The following is a 26,182-nucleotide window of genomic DNA, read 5'->3' on the forward strand; positions in this document are numbered from 1 at the left end:
CTGGGATTGTTGGTCAGCACTTGGAATGCTTTGCCCAGGGTGGCTGACCAAGCTTAGGAAGTGAGTCACAAAGTTAGCGTTTACAAGTTTGAGGACTTTGCGTTTACAAGTTTGAGGACTTCTTTTCTCCAGCTGAGCTAAGTTTTGCCACAAGTTTTGGCCTCATTTAATGGAGTTCAATCAACCAGTGAATTTTTTGGGGCAGTTCAAGCATTTTCAGAGTGGGTTACACACCAAGAAACAGACCTATGCAAGGTCAGCCATATGGCTCACGTGGGAGCTCTGATCCCAGCGGAGTGTGTGCACAGCGACTGCTCTGAACATGGGCTCGACTCTATTGTGAATTTCCTGCAACAGCTGCTTATCAGTTGGCACGAGTCACTGCTTGCATATTTTTACCACTAACGCCTGGGAAAGTTGGGTGTTTGTGCATCCTGTACCTACCTATTATTAATATTCCCCACGACACACTGTGAAATATGTGGGAATTATACCTTGGTGCTTGCTGTTAGCTTTTAGTTTATCAGCTCGCAGTACCTGCTGCCTTAAGCTAAAAGAAATGGCTGGGCAGGAGGGCAGGACACGGCAGCTCACGCTGTGGTTTTGGGGTGTATGGGGAACCAGCAGCACCGTGCGTGATCCCGTCAGTGCATCCCAGCGCTGCAGGCTGGTCAGGGAACTAAATTACTTGATTACTAAATTAGCAGTGTCTCCTTGTGGGTTTGTCTTTTTCTTTTTTGCTGCTGTTTGTGCTCTCTGAATGGTCCTTCTGTGGGATACTACTATCCTGCAGGAGCAAAGGCAAAGTAGTGCAAACTAATAGCAGTGCAGACCACTGGCAAGCTGCGTGGGAGCAACCGGCTGGGAAGGCTGGTCTTGGTGATGGCCGCTTGCCATGCCCCTTTACCATTTACTGTGAAACCTCCCCCCTAAACCCAAGGGAGGCTTACAGATCCTGTAGGTATTTGAGTCAAAATTCAGAGTGTTTCAGGAGTGTAAAGGTGTAGCACGCACACCTAGCATGTTGCTGGCTGAACTCTCCTAAGATCGCTTCCTATATAGGATGCAGCTCCTCTAGTGGATTCATGCCTCCTTGATTCGTGGTGCCTTGAAATCTGCCCCTCATTAGGTGAGGAGTCTCCATATTTATGTAGAACATTTTCCTGGCAAAAATGGCATGCCCCTCAGTTTGCACTGTGCCTCCATATCCTATTTTATTTTGAATTGTGTTGGTTGGGAGTGTTAGGCGGTCTAATGCAGTACCTGTGGTGTAGGGGCAGGGACTACAGTCTTGCCAAGAGCAGAAGTATTTGTCTGATTAAACCTGCATATAGAGTCAGAAATTGTCTGAAGAAAGTTTTCTAAAACTAGCATAAGTCTGCCACAAGTCAATGTGATAGATACACTTTCATTTTATAATATACATAAATAGCCTTAATTTAATCAGCAGATCAGGTAAGGTCAAGAATGCACTGATTAGGGCATAAAGAATAAAGGCAATAAATCAATAAAATTAGTGATTAATCTCATCTAAGATTAGAGGTTGGTGTGAGAGAGTTGGCAGGAAATAATTAAAACACTTCACTGGGAGATTTGGTTCTCTTTTATTCCTGTTATTTATTCCTCCTACTTCTAACCAATGCAAATTTCCACCCGTGCTGCAACTTTGAGCTGGGGCAAAACACATCTGGCCGTGAGGGACACTGAAAAATCTGATCTCTCTTCCCCTCCACTGCCTTTAGTGGCTGCTCCACAGAGGTATGCATTGCCATGTACACTGATGGGTTTTGGCAAATTTGGGAGTAAACTGTGTAGATTCCACCTGATGGTGATTAGAAGCCACTTAACCTTGACACCAGAAGCTGAAAAAAAGAAAAAATAATTCCTTCATAGTATCCTGCAAACAGGATTTAAGTGTTGTGGTTTGCATGTTAAAAGTTAATTTTTGTTGCTATTGAAAGTTTGGGCACTGAAGAGGAAGACACCAGTGGTCACCAGAGGTTGCATGGGGGAAAACTTTTGTTCTTGTGGAAACTCTGTTGTTTCGTTCTGAAATACTGTGGTTTGGTGTTATTCTGAAATCTTACTCTGAGATGCTACTGGCAGCGGTTCGTGTTTGTAAGAGCAGCAGTTTGTGTTTGTAAGGGCAGCGCTTCTCAGTGCTGCAGAGGAAGAAGCTCAAGCATCTGTCATCCTCCTGGTGAATGACAGCAGGGACGAGCACAGTGGCTTGTGGAACATGGTTTTCTACAGTACTTCACTCCGCAGGATGAATGGGTGAAACTAACACAGTTTCTGAAGGAGTGTCCAAGTATCTTTGTGCTGCTTGCTGTCACTCTGATTTTACTTTGTCCTTACTTCAGAAACAGGCAAACTGATTAATGTGTAATTTCTAATTAACTCCAAAACTCAGTCTGCAGTATTTCTTTTTACTGTTACTAAGGCCTTGAAAAGTGTTCACATGGAGAAATTACGTCTTTAGACAGTAGTTGTGGCTTCTTTCCATGATGAGTCAACACTGACTTGCAGTATTTATCAACACTCTTCAATAAAATGAAATTTATATTTACAGATGAGATTCACATGCATAGAGTAGCTGTGATTCCTAGAGATTTACTTTTTTTTTTTTTTTAAGTGAGTTATCTTCATTGTTGCTTTTGAATGCTCTTCTGTTATTGCAGCAATGTAAATACCTACTAATCTTGCAGGCTCTGGGAGGGGTTGGCTGATGTCTTCACAGGTCTAGAGAGTACAGGAAGCAATTTCTGTTGTTCCATCCCAGCTTGCATCAGCAAGAAGTGTGCTACTGAGAACCAAATGTTCTCCCAACACTTGCGTTCTTTCTCCTGCTGCTCATTTCTGCAAGCCAATAAATCAAAGTGGAATCTCTTAAAGCTGCCTTTTTTATGTCTTTATCTTTAATACTCTTGTTTTCCCAGCAAATAGCTGCTGCCAAATGTTATGTCTCTTCACATTTTGCCTTCACAGAATCACAGAATGTCAGGGATTGGAAGGGACCTCGAAAGATCATCCAGTCCAATCCCCCTGCTGGAGCAGGAACACCCAGATGAGGTTACACAGGAAGGTGTCCAGGCGGGTTTGAATGTCTGCAGAGAAGGAGACTCCACAACCCCCCTGGGCAGCCTGGGCCAGGCTCTGTCACCCTCACTGAGAAGAAGTTTCTTCTCATATTTAGGTGGAACCTCCTGTGTTCCAGTTTGTACCCATAACCATAATTGCTAATTGGCATTTTTGGGAAGGTTTGTGTCTGTAGCTTTTTGGGGCATAGCAGCTGTGGCGACTGGAAACGACGCACAGCGGGACGCAGTCAGAGACGCACAGGCACAGAGCTCTTGTTGGCAGCGAGAGCAGAGCCAGGCAGAGCTGAGCTCTCTTTTATTAACAGTTCTCAATTTATACGTTTACGGATACAGGGCTGGGCCAAGAGGTTAGACAGTTTTTCCAAAAAATGTTATCCTGAACACACCACACTCATGTTGTGACTGTTTTCCATGCATATCTTGTGGGCAGCGTTCTGACCCACTCATTCACATGCCCAGGTCCAACATTCACACATCATACATAGGGGGGTGTTTTTTTGACCCGAAATACCATTCTCACTGGCCTGGGCTGTCACTTCCTACACTCATAAAAAACATACTTCTGTATAAGCTGTCCAGGGCCCCTTAGCTGGAACTGCTGTACCCACAAGCAGCCACATGCAGAATGTTTCGAGAGGCAAGGTGTATGAGTCACGTTTGCATGCACAGCTGTGTTTATTCCAATACGAGCTAAAAGCTGCCTACCTCCAAAGCATACTGCCGTAAGTGAGCACCATCAGAGCAACTGGAGGTCACCATGTGTGGGGAGTCAGGGTTTATGTGCCTGTCCTGCAGCAAGATCGGCTGCCTTGAGCTCTCCGCAGAGAGATGTGAACACCACGAAGAGCCGTGCATTCACAGGTCCCGCTGAGCTCATGGGGAGACGATGGTGGGAGGCACCTTGCTGAGAGGGTGGTCGGTCAGGACTAGCTGCTGGCTTTGGCGTTGAAGATACTGATGCATCTTTATAGCTCTTGTCTGAAAGGCCACCTCCTACCTGAGACACAAATCCTGTTAGTTATGAAACAAGAAATCCTGCTGCTAACACTGCTACTAGCTAAAAAAATCGTTTTGACTGCTTTTTATGCTAGTCCTTCCCCTGTACCCGGGAGCAGACTAGATCATGGAGGGGCATATTCCCATCTCTTGCGGCTCAGGGATTCCCTGCTGCAGCTACTCTCTGAGTACACTTTGAAAGTCTTCTGCTGCTTCTGCAAGTCCTCCATGAACTTCCTAAGGCAAATTAAGTGCTGAATACCTGTGAAGTTCTGCAGTCTGCTTTTTCTAGCTGTGAAGTCCACTGCTAAGTTAACTTTCTCTGTTTCTCAATAACATGCAATATCAGGTAGCGGCTGGTGACCTGGCTGTGATACTCTGCAGCGTGGTGAGACCCCATGCATTTTGAAAAAAAACCGCTACCCACTACAAATGTCAGCAGTAATCATAGCTGCCTTGTTATTCTAAATCAACTGTTGCCGTGTGATTTATGCACCAAAAGAAAAATACAACTGTTGTCTTAAAACTAGTTGAGAGCTAATTTTACCTGAACAGATACAGAGAGATGTATACGAAGTTGTCAGGTTTTATGCTGCAGCTACGGGACTTCAGTTGAGCATAAAGTTTACAGCCATTCAGTTATTTTTTATGCTGTCAGCCATGAGTGTACTTCACAGTGAATGATGTGCTGTGAATCTGCACATCGATTTGTGAGGTGCATGGTGCCCAGTAAGGCTTGACCTGCAGTTTAGATCTGTCCATGTTTACCATCTGCTTTCCTAATTTTGGTGGGAGTAGAGGTGATGCAAACTGAAGAATTTTCCATAGGAGTATTGTTATGTAAGCACCATTTACCTTTCTTAAAATTGGCCCTTATAAAGCATGTCCTACTTCACAGCTGCTCATGAAAATAGCACTTGTCTGTGTGTCTTTATAGGCACATGTGCCTGAGCTATCATATTATGAATTTTAGCCATACTTAGAAGGGAACTAATGCTGGCTTTCACCCTTTAAGAACTTTATTTTGATGTGTGACCTAACTAGCCTTTTCTTATTCTTAGTAATGTCCTATTTTAATAGCAGTCAGTTTTCAGTGTGATGGCAGCAGGTAAGCAGCATACTGAAATCTGTTCATATCCTCAAATAACTAGGATAACTGTAATATTTTTTTCCTTTTACCAATTCTAAATGTGCTGTAAAATAAATCATGGATACCAAAAATAAACACTTGAATTGTAATATTCAGTTGTATGCATAAATATAGTCTGCTTCTTAAATCACAGCTTTAAAATAATAATTCACACACTCTGTTCAACATTTCAATACTTAAATTTTCTCTTCCACAAACATCGTCTTAGTATCGCTTGCCTGATACTTCTCTCCCTTCTTTCCATTTTTTTCTGGTGAAGCAGATACCCTTTTACTATGTTAGAAAAGTTGTTATCCTGTTTACAAGCTCGTATTTCATACTGGCAATTCAGTGCTAGTAGGGGTAAACTGGGGCAGTGTTTTGTACTCTGTACTTTCGTACTCTTTGAAAATTAGAGCATGTTTTTCTCAAAAAGGTGTTTCCCAGCAGAAAAGATTGCAGAGCTCTTCCTTCCACCTTGGTGACAGCCTCTCTAAACGTAGAGCTGCTTTTTTTGAGTAGGGAAATGTACAGTATTTCTAAGTACACTGCAATCTAATTTCTTAGCCTTTTATTTAAGGTATTGCTTAATGGCAAAACATGGGATATGCCCTGTGTGTAAGTATGTATATATAAGATACGTAATGGCATTTAGAAACAGCGAATGGAAAATGAAATATTTACTTAAGGAAATACTTGCTTAGCTTACACCTTCTGCTTTTGAAAATTCACTGTGGGATAACAGCAGGACACTGCATTCTTTTTGTTCATTTTCTTGGTGGCACTTTGCTTCTGGATGTACCTGGTCAGAAACAAAGCGGGAAACATAGATTAATAATTAGCAACAAATATGTCATCAGAAATTCAATTGTGCCTTCTGTGCTTGCTTTTGCTATTGTATTGTAAGGGGGGGCCAAGTCATTCCACTACAGCAGACAGAAGCAAAGAGTAAGTTAGTAGTTCCTTATATGGTGATTACGTAGCTTTGGAAAATTAAGAAATCAAAAGTAGTAGGAGGGAAAGTATTTGCAGAGGTCTTTAATCCTAAAGTGTACTGGTACCTTGTAACATAACAATTCCCATTGCTTGTTTTTTTGGCCCTGGACCTGTTGCTCTGAGGAATAGGAGCAGATGTAACTTAAGGCTGGTTAGCCCTGGGCAAAGCGCATGCATCCTTGGTGACAGAAACTGTAAAAACAAGTAGTTCCTCCAAATAAGTAAGGTAGGGGGAAAAGAGCTTCACCGTATCCAAGAACAAGCCAGGGAGAGAACTTGTACTATAACATCCTTCTCCAAAACTATTTATCAAGATTTAACATCAGTAAAATATTATATTTATCACTAAAACCCAGTATTTTTAGGCTTTTTAGGTAAATTACACTGGCTGCAGAAGGGACTTTTAAGTTCTTCTCTGACCCAGAAAAGCAGAAACTAAATCTTGTTCAAATTCAGCAGCTCCGTTCTTGATTATGCATGGAGTGAGGGAAAAGGGGGACAGGTGTAAGTAAGTTGTATATTTTCTGGTTTGCAGTTCTTCCAAGAAGATATTTGGATCTGCCTTTAGCTGTGTATTTGTTCAGTCACTGCTGGATGGGGCTGTCTTGTGGCTGTTTAATTACAAATTAATGGGCACTGAGGGTGGGGAGAGCTTGAAATACTGGCTTGGCTTCCCGGGGAAGCAAGATGAGGATGGGAATAACCTCACAAAGAATGTTCCCCTCTGCAGGGCCTTGGCGGTATGATGTGAGGAGGATGTTGTGCTGCAGATTATTTTGCTCTCCAGATAATGAAAGTGAATATGAAAGCCATTCTTTTGTTACTCAGAACATGTCATTCAGTTTTAGTTCTATACATGCCACGTAGTTTCCTGCCTAGGAGTGGCCTTCTGCGGAGGAACACACATGAATGACATTGAAGACACATTGCTTCATTGGCAGTGCTGCTTTGTTCCTTTCAGGAGATTATGTTCTTGTATTGCTTTTTTCCCAGGATTTGGTTAGTGGTGAAAGATGCACTGCTATCTATTTATGTCTGTGTGCTCACATGGTGACTGACAAAGACACATCTTATTTTGCTATTTCTTAATGCGCTGATATCCAATAATACATCAGACAGAAAGGTTTTAAAGGTAACATATTTATGGATCTCCATAGAAAGGTACAGCCTTTGGAGTTTGTGCTGGACTTGATCTACTGTCTCAGGGTTGCAGGAAGGTGACTTTCAGATCTATACGTCATTTGGGGAATTTCAAATTTGATTCTAGCTTGACGTGTACTGTAAGATATAGATGGCCCCTTGTTCATAAAGCGTGTCTGCTCGAGTCAGCACTGAGATGTAGTTTCGGCTGATAGACAATATGAATGAAAGCTGAGTTTATTGGGATGTGACTGACTGGTGCAGAAATGAGTGTTAGTGCTGAGCCTTGGTGCTGCATGTGGCAATAGTGCTACACACATCCCAACAACAGGACACTTTCTTGCTTGTGAGCACCTCCATATCCTTGGTTCCCTGTGGCGGAGTGGCTCATGCCAGCAACCAGATGCAGGGCTTTATATAAGAATCCATAGGTGAGAGCTCCCTAAGGTGAAGTTCTTGTGCACTTAGTTAATCAGCACATTTTTGTCTATACTGGCACCTCTCAGAACTTGCCACCACACAGTTGTTTGAAAGACGGGGGCAGGAGCATGAGAATGAGAAGATGCTTTGGACAATTAATACAAGCATTAGCTCACCCTCTCGCTAAGAAGGATGAAGACAGATTATGTGAACTCTAGGCTGACTTAAATTACTTGGATTAAATGACAAAGTCCCTGAACATAAGTAACAGGTTGTTTTAGTATTGGTTTGACTAGGCGGCAGAGAGGAACACCCCCTGTGAGGGACAAGAGCATTGCCCTGACTTGTGGTCCCCTCCTTTGGGTGGGTAAGTTCTCTGCAGGTGGCCACATGCAGCAAGGTGTTTTTTGCCGTACGCAAGGCAGAGGCAGCATGACACTTGCAGAAAGTTGACAAGTCTTCTCTGTGAGCTGATGAGCAGGAACTCTTTGGAGATACCAAGCGAGCCTGGCTCAACTGTGCTCCACTGCAGGTGCTGCCAGGCAAGTCTCCAGTTCCTTCATGCCGGTTCCAGGTCAAAATGTTGGTTGGGTTTGGTGACTCTTTGCGTGCTCAGTAATGAGAGGTGATTTTGCATGCGGTGGCGTGGCTGGCAGGTTTTGCTGCAGTGACATCCCTTGGCCCTCCTGCCAGCTTGTGCAGCATTGCACTCCACAGGCTGTGGTGTGGAGATGGTGGCTTTGGTGGAGGGACCAGAGAAACCTGCTTATCCCTGAGATGAATGCAAAAAGCCTCAGAGAGATGGCTGTGGCCACAGGAGGAGGCAAGAAAAATTGTGCACACGTGCTGGCTGTTTCTGAGGGATGCTGTGTGATGGGGTGGGAGGGGAAAGCAGCTTGGGGGGTGTCCTGAGTGTGTTCTCTGGCCGAGAGGAGGTTGTGTTTGTGGTCTCAGTGCAATGGAAAAGTTGTGAGGAGACAGGTTCCCCACACATTTCCAGAGGGTGACAGCAACTGGAAGATAAATGGTCCCATGTTAATATTGAGCTTGTAGACATAGTCTAGCATTTAGTAGTGATGGATGTTGGTGGTGTGGGCTGTAGAGTCACATGGAGAGTAGGATTTTATAGTCCTCTGGTGTATACTGTGATAGAGGAAAAGTGAGCAGCTGTCCCTTGGAATAGTGTCTTCTTGCCCATAAAGTTTTCCATTTGCACTGTGGAAAAAACCAATAATTTTATCTGTTCCTGTATGGTAAGGACTGGTTGATATTGAAGTCCACAGTACCCTTATTAGTAGAAAAAGAAATAAAAGACATACGAGGATTTGAGGTCTCGTTTTTGGCACAGGAAGCAGTATTTAGGGCTAGATGGGGACAAAGCTGATCTGCTGGTGGAGCTGCCTCATGTAAAGATACACTTTCAGCTGGGACCACCATGGAATAGCTACATGGGCAAATGCTGCTAGATGAAAGTCTTTGAATTCAGTTAGCAACTGTCCCACAGCATCACGGTTGCAATGCATTCCACCCTTTTGTCATATCAGATTTATAGTTGTTCTATGTATAGCATCTCAGACCTAAAATCAGAAAAAGAGACAGACCAAGAGTTGGCTGTCTGCCTCTAAATATGATTCATGCTTGTGCCACTGCATATCAACTGTCACCAAAAACTAAATTCTTGGACACTTTGCTGAAGAGTTAAATTGTTTGTTTACCAGAGTTTGTGCCTTAAAATACTTGCAGCTTGTCTTAGATGCTAAGTGTAAATGAGATCATAGTACATTTAATGAGCTGTTTATAAACATTCTTGATTGGTTTATTCACCTCAACTTTCAAATTTATCAACCTTTAAATTCACTTTAAATAAGTGAACTAATTTCGGAGTATTGGGACCTGCGGATGTGTTTTTACAGTTGTTGTTCAGTCTTTAATGCTTAAGCCGAGCGAGTGAAAAGGATGCTGTGTTCTGCCTGCTGTGCTGAGTGAACAGATGTGATTGGTGGTCTATGGACACACTGTGGAGGAGAAAGCGGAACCGCGCCTTGTGCCAGGCACAGCAGCTCCGGGGTTGTCAGCGCTGGGAGGCCACAGGTATTCTGCAGCTGGCAGGCGTGAATCATCCCCACTGTGCAATCATTCCTCTCCTAACTTAACACGTTTTTGAAGACTATTCATTTGTTATTGGTGCTGGATTCAGGTCTTTGTCATGGTGGATGAAAATGCTGCTCAGCACATGTTTTGTTTCCCTCTTGAAGAATGATCAGACGAAACTGCTTCAAAACATAGAAATCTCATCCTTCCCACTTCTCCACAAGAAAAATGTGGGTAGCCCAGTTGCATCCTTTGGGTTCCCTGTCAACAGCAAGCATTACAACCGATAGCAATATCATACTGGCCTGAATTCATGTGCTTTCATGTGACTCATTATTCACTGGCATAAACCAAAGGGAGTGTCTTCCACATCACCCACCAGGAATTTCAGGTATAAAACAGGAAAGTGTTTTGGTTTGGTTTGTTTTTTTGCTTTTCTGTGCTGGATTGTGTTTTTCTAGTAGATATTTTTCTTCTCAAGTATAAACAGAGACTGGTTTCTGAGTTACAACTCTGTGCAGCCTTCTAAGTGTTTTTTTCTGGGCGGTTGTTTTTTCTTTTTATTTTATTTCTTCTGTAATATGATGACAATGATGTTGTCAGGAAAGATTGCAAGAAGATTTGCATTGTCTGAGACTGTCTGGAGGCCACTGGCTGCGGGGGGACCGTGCAGCACTGTGTGATGGGTGTCACTGAACATACCTGTCCATGTCCAGGCTCACGGTGTGTGAGGGAAGATCACACTCCTGCACCATACACACAGGCCTCTAAGTCAGCAGACTGGACAATCCAAGAAGATTTTAGTCCAGTTCTATATGGACAGGGTGTCCTTTTTTATCAGGAGTGACAAAAGCATGCCACCTATGATATACAGAATCCATACATAGAGGTCATTTTACCAATGAACACTGATACTGATAGTGAGAAAATAGTGAGAGGTGCCACACCTGGCTGACAGTGAGTCTGCTGGATCTTGGAGAACAGGTATGGCTACCTAAAGTCCATAAGGCTGGCCTGCTGTATATTTGGATATTTGAGAGGGCTGCTGCCAACCTCTGGCCTATATTAGGGAAAGCTGCTTGTGTTGCAGGTAAATTTTGGTTTGGTTTAATTCTTGCCTGATAATAATTACTAAAATCGAGGTTTCCCCTCTCATGTTAGCTGGTTATTATAGCCAAGCTTGGTTACCCTGAGAAAAGTATTGAATGTACTTTACCACATTTTATAAGATCATTCTTGGAGACAGTTTTTAATAAGATGTTATTCATTATGAGGGCCTTCATATGGTGAGTATACGTGAAAGGGTTCAAATTAGGGCAAGTAAAATGATCTGGGGATGGAGTTGCCTTATGACCTGGGAGAGAAGATTGGGGCTTATAAAATCACAAACGGTGTGTGATAAACTGAAGCTGCACTGATGTTCGCCAAGTCCTGCAATGCAAAAATTTGGTGGCACTCAGTAAAATTTGTAGGACATCAGTTTAAAACAAGAAAAAAGGTATGCATTGGATATTGGCAGCCTGGGACTTCCTGCCCTAGGAGGCAGCAGAGGCAGGTGGCATCAGAAGGGTCAGAAAGGGCCTACTTGAACTCACAGGTGACTTAGGTGGATATTGAAATGACATGGTAAGGATATGCCTTCAGACATTCCCAATACAGCAATTGTTGGTGCTGGGAGAGCAGAGAAGCACGGACTGTAACTCATAATCAGGCACATGTACTGTCCTTAAATAGTATCTCTTGTTGCCAGTATTGAAAACAAGATCATCTATGTGGACTATTTGTCTGGCTCCACAGGATGCTTGTTATGTTTGTGTCTGTTGGGTGGTATTTTGAAATCCAACCTCTGTTACTTGGTACCGGCAAGTTAATGAGTGTCTTGTGTAGAACAGCTGATTTCTTTTCTGGATCCTCCAGACCTACTTGGGATAACTCCATATGAAAGGAAACTAAAACCCAACAGCAGATAGTAGAGCATTGCTGTCACTGCTGGCCAAAGTGACAGAGCAATACTGGAGGAAATTCAGAAAATCACTGGGTTATTTAGGGTAGCTAGAAGGATTGAAAGATTCTCATGTATGTCAATTTTCTGAGGCGTTTTCTGTACCAAAAGCAGCCCAGTAAAGCCTAGCTCCTATGCAACAGGTGACATGGGAGAATGAAGCAAAAGCTTTGTAGAGGGTGATATTAGGAGGGGACCATTTTCAAGTATGCTGAAGAAAACCCCTCAAACCCTTATGTTACTGAAGGCTGTACATTTACTCTCTGCTTGAAGAAATAACAAGGCAGGCAGAGAGTTTAATGTTGTTCTGCTTGGGCAAGGGGAAGACAGTTTAGGACATACCCATGAAAGTGACTAATGGTTAATTCCAACATAACCTGAGAAATAAAGCCTGGCATTGCAGTAATTGGGAGTCTGTGGTTCAAAAGCAACGAAGCTCAGGGTCGGGTTTGATTGGTTTTGGTTTTGTGGCAGAAGGGAAGCGTATGCCCTGGCTAGGAGCACTCTGACTGTTCTCTGGTTTGCTGACTCAGGTCCCAGAGTTTCTGAGCCATCATTCTCCTCTTAACAGAGCTTAGCTCAGCTTTTGCCTGGAGCTCTGCTGTAAAGAGACATTTTACAGGCCAATGCCTTAAGTGGAAGGAGTGAGGAAGGTAGGCAGGTAAATTCATGCTGACCATAGCCATATGTTGTTAATTAACTTGCCTGTTGAAAGGATTTACAAGGCTTCTTCTGCTCCCATCATACTGCAGATCCTGCAGAAAAAAAGCATACAATTGTGAGAGATGACTCTTTTTTTGGTTGTTGGCTTAGATATAGTCCAAAATAAATTACTTGTCATATTGCATATAGTGAGAATCATCTCAGTATCATCTGTCTTGATGGCAGGTGCTGAACCACAACAGACAGCTGCGTGAGAGAGGCTGCAGGAAACACTGATCCCAGGGAATTTTTAGTTTGGCGCTTTAGGGTGGCCTAGGCAAACACCTATGCTAGTGATGTAGTTTGTTCAGTTAGCAGCAGCAACTGAATTTAAATAGTTTTGCTTGTGATTTGGATACAACATTAAAAAGACATTAGCTCTATAAAGTATGTAAATGGGTGAATTGTTACATGATTAAATAATTAAGTGAAACTGAAAATTATTCACAGTTTACCCTTATCTTAAAGTTGATTGCTCTGCATCTGACCTGAAAAACATCCTCATATACCTGCATTCTTACCTGTTTTTTAACTTTAAGTATTTTTTTTTAATAAAATCTTCCTTACGAATGTTGCCTGTTTATTGGCCACCTGTTTTGATAAATATATGGATAAGAACACAACTACAGTAAGGATAAGACTGAAAAGAACATATCAGTGAGATGCACAGTCATTCTCCCAGAGTAGATACCAACCACAGATCAACTCCCCACACACTTTCTATTTTGCTGCTGCTGACTTCAGCCCTTGCTTCATTTAAATTGCACCTGGCATATTTAGTTGAGGCTATGAATTAGGTTGCAGACATTCCCATTTCCTGCAGAGATGCACAGGTTTGGGAAGTGCTGGGCCCTGTGGCTAAGCAGGAGGAAGGATTTCCAATGCCAATTTCTTCTTCCAACTAGAAGAACTGCCATCCTTGAGCCTAGATGCATTTTGCATGTGTCTTGGCTCTTCTTTGCAAATGTTGTCAGTGTCTTGCCGAATGAAACTGGGCGAGTTTTACTGATGGGATGACCCACATGTGTGGCAAAGTGTACCAGTTCTTCCTCGAGTATTGCATCTCGTGGGTAGACTTGTTCTGTCAAAACCCTCTGTCCGAGGCCTATTTCATCACCCTTGCGCTTACTGGACAGCACTGCAGAGCTGGTTTCCCCCACGGGACCATCCTCTGACCGCATCCATCTGAACAACTGGGAGCCAGTACCTTTGAATCCTGCACAGCTCTGCCCCACAGTGCTCGTGCTTTTGGTCCAGATCTTGCAAAGCAGCATCTTAGTGTCTCAGCCACACTCACCCTGTGAGTGGTTCAAGATATCTGCAGATCTGGAGCTTGTGTTGAGTGGTTGATGTGACTGTTTACTCTTAACAGTCTGTGTGTGCCATGAGAAAAAAAGCTATATGCATATCTACTTAGCCTGAAGCCCCATTGTCTGGGAAGCCAAGGCCTATCTTGAATCCCACAAGCATTTGTGCATCACCGTTTCCCACACATGACTGCAGCCCCTGGACAGGAGAACTTTCATGATTGCTTTTCCAGGTTAAGAGCTGAGTTCAGTTTCTCTTTTCATTACTGTGTTGCCAACATGTCATTCTAGAACTGCTCCTAGATCAAACCTCAACTGTTTTCTGTCTTAACCATCTCTCGCACATATCAGGCCAAAGTGGGAGCCTGGATCTTCTACAAGGTTGGTGTATCTTCTGTCTGCAGCTCTTCTGCGTGGATGCCAGAACAGATGTGTATTTACCAAGATATTGCTGGTGCAGAAGTACTGGCGTGGGTGTAGGTGAACTGACAGGATGCAAGACTAAGAAGGAGCAAGGTTCTTGTCCCTTGTGACTAGGACAGGATTAGGACATAGGCTTTGTGTTCTGTCTCAAGAATCACCATTCTGGAAAAACCTGTAAAAGCTCGGGTGTCGTGACAGTTTGTAGAAACTGAGGATCATGTGTGTTTAAGGTTTCTGCTATTGAACCTCAGGGCAGAAGAGAGTTTGAATATCTAATTCAAAACACTTTGAACAACTGCTTCGCTGAGCAATAACGCTTCATATAGCTAGTCTGTGCTTGCTTTGCATTTGCCCTGGGGTCTGCAGATCACGGTGTTCACAGGCAGGCATGGAGTGAGCATGTAAAAACACATGGGCAGAAAGTTGAAGAGTTAGGAATGAAATATATAAGCTCCTCTACCAATTTTCTTTTGTAAGGTGTCTGTACTGGAGAACGTGCTTCAGTGTGGAGCAGGCTGTTTTCCTCCTCTGTTTATTTCAGATGGTCTCCAGTGCTGTCTTGTGCCTTGCCCACACAAGATACTTCTGTTGAAGTGCAGCGATTGGGGTGTGTGTTGCTGGAGAACAACAATCAATACCCTTCTAAAAATGGTCCATGCACATGCTGGTGTAGTTTCAGAAATTCAGTTCCCGATGCTGTGTCTCAAAGCGGTGTAAATCGCCTTCATCCAGGAGTCTACTGAGATAGATCAGAATTTTTCCATACTTCGACAGCTGTTTAAAAGGCAGGCTGTCAATTGCAGTTACATTTAATCTTAAATATAAATAAATAAAAAATTTAATTTCTTCCACTTACCTCTGTAGCATATTATGATACTCCATGTTTTTATCTTTTTTTTTTTTTTCCCTGTTAGATGGAATTTGCTTCCTAAATTATTTTATTAATCCTCACTTAAGCTCAGAAGCATGTTTGGTTTAACTAAAGATGAGTTTGTTTCTCAGTGGAGGTACTTAGGCCTGCACCACTTTGAGAAGTGTACCCAGAAGGGAGTTTGTACCAGGTCAATTACATCTCTCTAAGCCACAATAAAATGTAGACCTGAGGCCCTGTTCTTACTTTCAGCAATGTCTTATTAATTTTATGTCAATCCTACCTCAACTGCATTTGTTTCTCATCATTGGGAAGCTCTTCCCATGCCGGCCTGTGATGGTGACTAATGTTTTTCAAACTGACGGGATGAAGCTTACCAGATTTTACTTCTAAACCTGTTATGAGTTTCCAGGCATGCCATAGCATGGGTTGTAAGCCAGGGCTCACTTCTGCGGTTGAGCTGCTCTCGTTTGGTACTGCACCTAAAAGACGTGGGTTTTCCACGAGGCACGCTCCCGTCCATGTGTCCATACCCATCCTCTTGTCCAAGCGTTACTGTGAGCAGCGTTAGCTCAGGGAGCTCGCTTACATCCACCTCTGCACAAGTGCTGAGACAGGACCCTGGAGGACTCTGGCTTTTATTTTCCTGAGCCGGCTCCCTTGAGCTCTCTGCGCTTCTAGTGGGATAGGAAGCTGCAGATCTGCAGAACATGAGTTGCCTGGTAAGGCGAGGGCTATCTGAGACAGTGTGGGTATTTTACTGTGCTTTGTTGGTTAGGTGATGCAAGCCTTCTGCTTCAGCAGCGTACTGTAAATGTATCTAGTGAAAGCAGGCAAGGACACCTCGTGCTAGTGAGAAGCACAGAGCTCTGCAGAACAAATTAGAGGCAGGTGAATGAATTCAGCCCTGTTTACCCTTGGGTGCACTGGTGGGAGCGTCTGATGTCCAGCTGAGTGCGGCCTGCCCTGGGGCACCGGCTGTCCTGAGAAACTTAACATGGGGACGGATAAAGATTTTCAGTAAGCATTCATTGTGACTCGGTAAAAGTTGCCTTTTTTGAACTTAAAGCATGACTTTATATCCTGATGGGAATGATATTTTAGTATTTCTGCCTTTGAAAGGAAGTAGTTAATATTTTCCTAAAAGCTCGCAGATTTCAAGCTTCAGTCCTGGCTGCAAACTCAGCCAGCAACATGCTTTTCTATTTTTATTTCACCATGCTTCATTGTTTCAGAAATCTGATCATTATTGTTATGCCTAGAATCTTGTGATGGGCCTCTTTGCGTCATAGTCTGTGCTGGATATCTGCTTTATTTTGCTGTTTGTCGACGTTTGCTTGTACAGTCTTCATGATAGCTTCATGTCCTGCCCTCCTTTCAGCAATGGGTCATAAATTTAAGAGTATACAGCAGAGCTTGGGGAGGAGGAGTTGCAATGGAGGTCTTTCTGCATTCTTGGAAAACTGATGTCAGGATTGTACTAAAAATGGAGTGATTTGTGCTTGTGTTCCTTGAAGGGGAAAACTAAGCTGTATTAACCCATTGTGATGGAGCGGTGTCACTTTTAAGAGACTGCTGCTCTATCAGTTGGTAAACCTTTGACTCAGATTCACATTGTGCTTGCATTAATTCATTTCTGGATTTTCTTTTCCTTTGCTAATCTTCTTAGCTTTTAAATACTTCCACACACGTACTGTCAGAGCCAAATAAAATATAATTGGAAAAATGTGACTGGTTTGTTGAGCAGCTGTCAGCGTGCGTCAGACTGGGGTCGGTGAAGCAGGGTGTTCTTCGTACACCTAAGCTCCACCTATTTGAGTCAACAAAATAAAATGCTGTTTGGATGGTAGAAAACTTGAAGCAGAGCCAAGAGGAGGTGTCTCTGCAGCCCCAGAGCAGTCAAATCTGTTGCTCTGAGGATGAGGGCTGTGGTCAGGCTGCCCCCATGGTGGGCAGGGAAGGAGGAGCTGGAGCCCCGTGGCAGACCAGGCAAGACTGGCTTTGCAAAGCCAGACAGCTGGGCACAAAACTGCTGCTGGTTTTGCTTCTGCCTCTCGCTTGGAGGTGACAGCACCCTTTTCCTGTACCCCCAGCCTGAGGGTCAGCTGGGAGCTGCTTCTCGGTCGAATCTGCCACATGTGGGTTGAAAGAAAACCTGACGCTCAGAAAACCTGTCACTGGTGGTACCTGCAGGGGATGGTCTCATGGTCAGCCATGCACGTCCCAGCCCAGGGTCTGTGATGGCTTTGTTCCCTGACACAGGTTCCAGGCAGCAGCTGCCGGGTTTGTGGGGCGGTGGGGATGCACCCGGTGGCTTTGGCTGCGTCCGCTGTGGGTCCTTCTGTCCTCGCCTCCCCGGGGACACATCTGAGCTCGGAAATTGCAACTGGTCCCCTAGCTCACTGGTACAGCTCTTCTGTAGGTGCTCTTCACCTAAAAATCTTAACCTTTGGGTAGTTTAAAGCTTACACAGGTGCTAGCAAATGTGAGGAAGCTGCTGTGATACAAGGGAGGCTAGGGACAATCTGCAAAAAAGCTCAAGGCAGACCAAAAAATCCAAGGCAAATTGCACATTCAGCTGGTTGCATCCTTGCCGAGGACAGATCCAGAGCAGTGGTCCTCCTTAGAGATTATCAGAGAGCCGCAATTCACCTTCCGATGCCAGGAGAGCTGTGGGTTTTGTGATAGCTAGGCTGCCGATTAAGAGGAAAATAAGTTGCCGCTAGAGTGAAGTTTGCACTGAAGATAAGACTAAACACTCATAAATGCCTAATACTTAACCTACGTGACTCTTGAAACTGTAGGTTTTTAACTGCCTTTTTCTTGTCTGTTTCAGGTTGCATGTCTGGTTGGACTTGATGCATGGCATTTGCATGACACCTAACAGCCTAGCTCTGGATGTGTCACTGAACAAACATGGCCTACGCAGCAAGTGCTAACGGCAGTGCTACAGGTAACTCATCGGGAACGCTCTTCCCACCTTGGATTATTATTTAAAAAAACAAAAAAGCAACACTTTTTTCTTAAATTGTGGAAGTAGAAGAAAAGTGAAGTCGCAGTAGTTAAAACTAAATACTGAAAACTAATTTCCTGTCTGTTCCCCCACCAACCCAAATAACCTTTTTAATATTTAAAGTGTGGAAAGTTGTTTGCGAAGATGTAAAGGCTGGCGGGCACCCAGTCGTTCAGGATGCAGAGCTGTCTGCTTTCATGGACCTGCACTGGCCTAGGGGTTTGCTCCAAAACGTCCCATGATTGTTAACCTGTGTCTGTAATTAACTTAGGAGATTCACCAGCTCTTACGCATTGAATCCCCATCCCTTCGTGGTCACCCTTACTGATCAGGCTGATTTTTGTTTCTGGCTTCTCATCAAAACGTAAAAGCATTTCCCAAGCAACATTAGGAGGGAAATGTCCAGTTCACTTTTTCATTATTTTAAGAAGCTCCCGAGATGTCTGTTTTGGTTTGGGATAGATCACTTGCCATGTTCAAAGGTTGCTGAGGATGACTGGTGGGTCAGGAGGGGGCAGAGATTGCAGAATGCTTGATAAATGCACAACAGCAGCGTTCCTCCTGCGGTTGTGTCAATATTTTCCCATCCTCCCGATCACTGCACAAACATAGCTTTAGCCCAGTAAAGCTGAGGCTGCTACAGTGGGATTATATGGAAAATTTCAAGTGCATGGCAGGAACTTGGGAGTGCTCTTTTGCGATCTCGTAATGTAGGTATGATGGGAAGTGGATTTGTCACTGAAGGCGGGGGTTGCTGGGAGCACTCTGAATATCATGGGAAGGAAGATTAAATACCTTTTTGCTGTTCATGTGAACAGAAATTACAGTTTCCTCCTGCCCCCCAAAGCTCGTGCAGTCATGTTCAAATGCTACTGGCTAGATCATGACATACACATACGGAGAAATGGCTTATCTGGTGGATTTTAGCACTGACCTCCTTTGAAAGTATGTTCTGGTACAGAAACAGAGCCTAAATTACTTGCTATGCTCAGTGTAGAATTGTTCTAATTAGTGCAAGGGATTAAAGCATTTTGTGTGCAGGAAATCAGAAATATGGAGTGTCGTCATCTGCAATTTATGCAAAACAAGAAGTATTTTTTAAAGGCTAGTGGAAGTTACATGAAGACATTTGAGTCAGTATTATTTGTTGATGATTTGAAGTTAAATTCATCAATGCTGTTAAATCCTGAGACCACAGAAAAAGGATATTTTCTGTGTTCCCCTCCCCCATTTTTATACAATTATAAATATATTCTCTGAGGAAGAAACTATACTCTTTTGCAATCCTTTTGAGGAGGCAGACTTCAAAACCTCTTCTGTGTGACTTAACTATAGCTGTTTACTGCCTAAACCCCCCACATAACTTGACTTTTTTTAGTAATATGCTTTTAACTTAAGTCATGCAGAACAATTCCCTCTGCTTACAAGGAAAGAAAAATTGTGCATGGAGTGTTACTGATTGGTTTACTAATTTCCTTTCTGCCCCCACCCCCCCCAGTACAACTGTCTGTTGGAAAAGTTGGTAGGCTGATGTGTAAGTCTAAAAGAAGCTAAATGCTTGTACTGGGGATGAGTTAATCGAAGACGAAGTTTTAGTTTCAGGATTGTTATGCAAACAAGGCTTCTTGCAGGGTAGAAGCTGTTTGTTCCCTTACTGGTAGAAAGACGCTGTAATGAATTGCAAGTATTTAATTCAGAACTAAATTGGAAAACATTTTGCAGAGACTGTCAGGACTTGTTGGCTTTGCAAACCCTTGAGGCTGGCGTTCTAACATGCAGCTATGTATGCCCGTGTCTCCAAAACCTCAGCAGTTCATAATGGACAGAGTATTGGGCTGCAAATACCTGTGATTTGTTATCCTGCTGTGCTGCCTGGGAGAGAATGCCTTCGGATGAGCAGGAACTGATTTGGGCGTTGGAGGTATTGAAGCAAGTTTCTTAATTGCATGGAGCTCTAAGAGTGGAAAGACAAATTTCAGGGGTGGTGTTTTATGCACACTCTGAATCTATCAGCAACAGGAAAAAGAACTAGAAAGACTTGTTATGGACTTCTAAGCTGCGTTTGTTACTTGAGTATTTTGGCAAGTCTGACCACATGTTCAGCTGCATTCAAGTACAAGGTGACTAAGGAGCAGTGGTTTGCTTTGGTTAGCTCGAGAATGTGAGTACTTACACTGTTAAATGATTATGCCTGTGTGCCATTCGGTGAATTTTTTCAGTGTACAAGCCTATATGGACTAATGCTACTGCAGATAAAATCTGTAGAGGAATGCTTGAATTTGGAACTTGTTTCCAGGAAAGGATCAAGCTACTTTGCATTTGTATAGAGATACTTTAAAAAATATGTTTATGGGAATTATATTTGCTGTAAATATTTTCAGTGAGTGTGTATGTGAGATGAGCTACAAAGCAAGTGATTACTTTATTGTGGAAGCATCTATCATAAATTTCTGTGTCTCCTGCGTATCTCGGTAAAGACATGAACTTTAAATGTGGCGGATGATAACAGAGACTGTGATTTAGATTGAAGTACTGTTTGTCAATAGTTTTGTTTGCTGCTGACTTAAAGTTTTATCACTCTTTTCCTGGTATCATTGCACAGCGGTCTTAGAGTGAACTGTATTTCTGTTAGCTGCAAAGTTATTTGTTCATACATTTTGGAAGCTGGTTCAGAGACTTGGTATTGACTTTGGACTAGGCTCTGTCACAGTTTTGCTGAAAATAGCTGAAGTCTCTCTGACAACTAGTGATAAATTGGTGCTTGCAGCAAAATTTCCTTTATCAGTTGGGTGCTGCTGTTTTCAAGCCTGCCCCAGTAGCATGTGCGGCTACTGCTCAGCCAGTAAGCTCAGCAGGGTTAAGGGGTGCAGCTGGGCTAAGGGGTGCAGCCGAAGTCCAGAGCACGTCACGCACTCGCCCACGGAGCTACAGCAGGAGCTGGGAAATACCCCAGTGTCCGTGGGGAGATACTGAGAGCCTGGACTTGTTTTGGTACACGATACAAATTAATTTCTCTTTGCATAGTACAAGGAAAAAAAAAAAAAACAAACTGTTTCTTGAAATAGTATTAGTGTCTTCATTACCCGCTGGGTGAAACTTCCAGTAATTGTTAGCTTCTGTGCTTGCTAGGACTGATGCATTAATCATCTATTTAATGAGGCTCTGCAAGCATTTGTGTAGTGGTATCTCTAGCAAGGTCCTCCGGTCAGCTACAAAGAGTACAGTAGACACAAGCCTAAAACTTAGGAGCCTAAAAGCTATGGGGCAGTTGGGAAATACTTCTGGCTGGATTTTCATTGCTTTCACTAATACTTGATTTGCTGAAACTTTGTTTTCGAAACACATGCTATGAGTGGTGTGAAATTCAAGTCCCATTCCGTTTATTCTGAAGTAGAAAACTAGGAAGCAGCAAAACAAACATAGGAGACTGATTTTTAAAAGATAAAGGATTAAAAACTGTATCTGTTTCTAACCATAATGAAAACATTTGTTTTATTTGACTTCCCCAAGCACCTCATGCTCTGTATCCAGAGACCTCAGATTTGTCAGTCAGCTCTTTAACAAGGACATAAAAAAGGCGTTTTAACAGAAGAAAAGCTTTTCCAGTTTTCCTGAGTAGGGCGGGCTGCAGGGGTCAGTATAGCAAGGCTGTTGCACAAACCCTTTACTTTGCCGTAAAGCAAGTGCATTTTGTTTTCTGTACATGGAGGCTGATGTTTCCCTGATTCTTTCTGTTCTTCCTTCTGTCTGCACCTTCCTCCTCACTCTTGTTTAAGGATTTGTGTTTCTGTGCCTTCCCATACCACTTTTAACATGCTTCTCCTTACAGGAGTGCTACGTCTTACACGGATTCATTTGCACTGCTTCCCTGTGTGTTTATCTCTGCTGCGTGCTTTACCTCCTTCACATTCCTACACAGTTTGTGCTCTCCTCTCAGCCTCCTGGGGACAGGGAGATGTCACCCCCAGCAGACCTGGGCACCCTCCTCTGCTCTGCAGAGCAAACCACGGGTGGTTTGGTGGCAGATACAAACCGCGTTGGACCGCTCTTTCCCCTGCAGCAGCCTGGTGTCCCTCTGGTTATTTTATATATGCACAGTTACTCGGTGGCACCCTGTGGGCTTCTGTTTAGATTGGATTTGAGTGGTTTTCTTGACCCCTAAGTGAAATTACAACTGTGCGCCAGTTAGTCAGAGAATGAGGCCATTACAAAAGGCTGCTGCCTGACTTAATGTTTTTTTTGAGATATTGATGTCAGTGTGACTCACAGAACCAAATGTTTAATAAACGTGTTTTCCATCTGCTGGTATATAAATGCTTAAGCAACTGTTGTAAAGGAGTATGAAAACCCCTGTTGACTTATTAACCCTTTTTATTAAAGCAAATAATTAGAACACATGTTTGCTTAGAGTAAATGTTTTTATCATACACATCCCCTGCATTGATTCCTAGCAATTCTTACCAAACATTTGTAAGCACACTTTCCTTTCAGTCACTGGATTATTTAAGTTGGAGTCTCTCCTATGATGTGATTTTCCTGATGCGTATAATCTTAGGCAACATGCATTGAGTTGCATAATTTCCAGCCTAATGATCCGCAGTCTGAGAAGAAAGTGCCGTGCACTGCAACATTTCTACTATTACTAATTTTAGCAGAATATCCACCAGTTTTCATTAGAAACCTTCAGTCAATAAATGAATGGGAAGTGTTTGATTGCTTGGTGGCAGTCAGTTTGATCGAGTCTTTACTCCCGAGTATTGCGGTGCCAGCCACACGAGCCCCGCCGACAGCCACTCTCCGATGCTTTCCTGCACGGTGGGTGTCACCGAGGTATCATTGCAGTGCTACTGACACCCCAGCTCTGAGCTTACCGGCCTTAAATGCATTGAGTTTGCTTAGCTTAGCAGATGCAAATGACCAGGGTTCAGGTGAGTTTGTGTTTTTACCAAGTCAGCCGTGCAAGCAGTGGTAATTTGGTTGAGTCAGGGATGTGAAATGAGAGGCTATTTAAGCCTGGGCTTGCTCCCCTACCATGCTACCATGCTCCCTGCTCCAAGCCTGCATCTGATAACCATCAGATTTAATGGAGATGAGTGCACACCAAAGGTGTGCTTTGGCTTGGCAGCTGGTGGAAGACTCCTGCTGTTGGGAGAGCCTGCTGAACTGCCATGTAGTCTTATGCTTTCTGGATGGGCGGACGGTATGCAGCACTGTCACAGGGATCCTGCTCCTGCCTCACCCACGAGTGATCTAGTGAGTCACGCTGGTGGTGCCCAGTATCTAAAAACAAGCTAGGGTGGGACCCTGAAATCTGTGGGGTGAAGAGTGAATGAGCCTCCAGAGATTTCACATCAGCTTTATCATAAGGCATACCAAAATTTCCATCAATATACTATAGTACACTCACTGATGCCAGATCTGCCTTAAGGACAGATGACTGGAGATGGAGCACATGATCTCACAGCCAACGCCAACTTTATAATTGAATTAATATGTATTTCTTCTGCAGTTGCTAGTTGATCTCTGTAATCTAAGGGTGGATTTGCAGCTGGAACAGAAAGCTTGAAAACATGTTTACTTGCATTTGGCCAAACCAGAGCACTTTACTAGACCACAGAGGATCAGGGGTGGTCCATCTTCTTTTACATAGAACTTGTTGCTGGAAGAATGCCCTTAAGGCTTGATTTTTGGGATCTGCTGGAAAGGGATAACCCAGTCTTTAGAAATGTAAATTGGATGTGATGGGACGCAGATGGCCCAAGACACAAAGCCATGTAAGATCCAGATGCTTTGCAGAAGGACAAAGCACTGTGAGAAACAGAACAGATTTAATTAGTTTGTCTTTTGTTCAGAGATTAGTGTGGTTGTGTCTTGTTCTGGATTACCTTCTGCAGCTGCCCAGAAGCTTCGTACATCTCACCTACACAGAGGACTGTGTTTACTCCTCTCTGACGCAGGCTTGCTCATGAAGTAAGGCATGCTTTCCTTGTCTGAGCTGTTGAGATGCACTTGCATGGGCAGCACCTGGACCTTCTCAAGTGGCCTGCTGCTGTTCCCTGTGGAAACACATGCCCTCTACACCCTTGGAGGCAGCTGAGGGTGCTGACCTTGTTTTTTAAAGCCAATAATGCTCCAGGGACTAAACAGGCATGGCTTGCTGTTTATGGTACCCTGCAACCTCACTGAACTGGAGGTGATTAACAGTGATAAAAGCCCTTAGGTCTTGTGATGGAAGTGACTACTTTGCACTGACCTGGCGGCAGTCTGGTGAGAGGTGCCTGTGTGAAAGAGCAGCCCGTGGGGACAGGTGAGGGGCAAACACCGGGAGTGGACACACAGGTGTCATGGGAAAAACACCAAGAAAAAGCTTTTTCCAGACTTGAAAAATTATTCTCACTCCATCTTCTTCCTTCCCCCCAGTCTCAAGGTACATAACACAGCAAGTCTTACTGTGGCCATTTAACCCAAAAGAGTGTATTTTCCTCAAAACTGTTCTACAGTATTCCTCCCTCCCTCCCCAGATTCTCCTGCAGAAAGCAGTTTATGAATAATGCATATGAATCTCCTCCCTGTGGGATGGGAGAGGATTTTGTTCCCTTTGAAAGGATACGGTCCCCCAGGGAAATGGCTCAGATGGAAATAGTCTGGTTACAGCTGGTTGTGTTCTGTTTGTGAACACTGAGTGCCTGCATTTATACATGTTCCGTGCAGAAGGGTTACTGCTGAAGCAGAAGTCCTTGGGAAGCTTCTTGTGGTGGCCAGCTCTCTCCTCCCCGCCTTTGTGCCATTTGCACGGCTTTGGATTAGAGATGACGGAAGGGCAGCCCTTCCCATATCATGTTTTCACAGCAGTTTTAAGGGCCGAGGGAGCGCTGGGGCTGCCCACGTTGGCATTGCTGCTGTATCTCCATTTCCTTCCTCTGGAAACACTACTCCCCTTGGTGGCAGAGTAGCTTCCTGCCAAGATGTCCCCATCGGACCAGTTCAGAGCTTCTAGACAGAAGCGTGGCTGTGGCTATCCTGCCCTTTCTTTCTCCCATTCCCTCCTCTGATTTCATCAGGAAATCACACTTACCATATTGGCTGAAAGTGATGGCTGACCACTGTGGGATGCAGCTTACAGTGTGTGGGACTTAGCAGACCAGCTGGGCCCAAATAGGGCTCCCCCCCACCATCTCTCTACCTCTTTAAGGCTCCTCATAGCATATGCTCAGTCTGCATTAGCTAGTCTGAGATTTTTCTTCGCCTGACTTCACACACACTATGAAAAACTACGTGCTCAGATGCTCTGAGAGGTAGAGCTTTTGGTCCATCCTTCCCTGATTAAAAACCTTCTGCCCTGTAGAAGTAGTGAATGTGATCCCCTCTCACAGCCCATCCCTTTTCTTGCTCCATTTCTCCTCCTAAGTTATCTCACATTGTAATGAGTGTTCTCTGTAACTGTCTTCTCATTTTTGTAATTAATGTAGCCCTATGTGTTTTTTCTTCATAACAATATGTTGCTTTCCTTCAACGTACAGGGACCAGTCTGTGATATTTCGGTATTGCCCTTCAGTATTTGCTCAAAAGCAAGAGAGAGAGGATGAAGGGAGGGGGTGGAAACTGTTTTTAATAGCTATGTTTGGAGGTTTGGTCAGATTAGGGTGAGGATCAAATTAACTGGTAATTGGGAACAGATTGTTCTCCCCATGTAAACCAGACATGGCTGGTCGGGAGTTGCTGAGGGGCACATTTGTTGATATACTCCTAGCCCCTTCCCTACCCTCTTTTTACAAAACCAACCCCTATGCCTGAAGCACTGTCGTATGGGTTACAGAAGGTCTAATAATAAAAAGAAAACAGTTGTGCAATTTAGCTGCTGTTACTGGAATTTCAGGTCTAATCCTAGCAAACAGGTCAAGTTTTAACACTTCATGTACGCAGCTTGATAAAGCTGAAGTGTGCAGCTTTCAAAAAAAAAAGGGTACAGTGAAAGAAAATACAATAAAATG

At 43.7% G+C, this 26,182-nt stretch overlaps 1 protein-coding gene across 5 annotated transcripts in view; it reads left to right on the forward strand.

Annotated features, from left to right (window-relative positions):
• The window catches only part of KANK1 (KN motif and ankyrin repeat domains 1), a 128,285-nt gene that overhangs the window by 59,587 nt on the left and 42,516 nt on the right, over window positions 1-26,182 (forward strand). For all 5 annotated transcript variants that reach the window (XM_065860680.2, XM_065860682.2, XM_071802883.1 and 2 more), the window contains one exon: window positions 18,015-18,131. In XM_065860680.2, the coding sequence (XP_065716752.1) occupies window positions 18,095-18,131 (37 nt within the window). In that variant the 5' untranslated portion in view covers window positions 18,015-18,094. The remainder of the gene's footprint in view (window positions 1-18,014; window positions 18,132-26,182) is intronic.

The sequence above is a fragment of the Patagioenas fasciata genome, chromosome Z, assembly GCF_037038585.1.
Source record: "Patagioenas fasciata isolate bPatFas1 chromosome Z, bPatFas1.hap1, whole genome shotgun sequence".
Classification (NCBI taxonomy): domain Eukaryota; kingdom Metazoa; phylum Chordata; class Aves; order Columbiformes; family Columbidae; genus Patagioenas; species Patagioenas fasciata.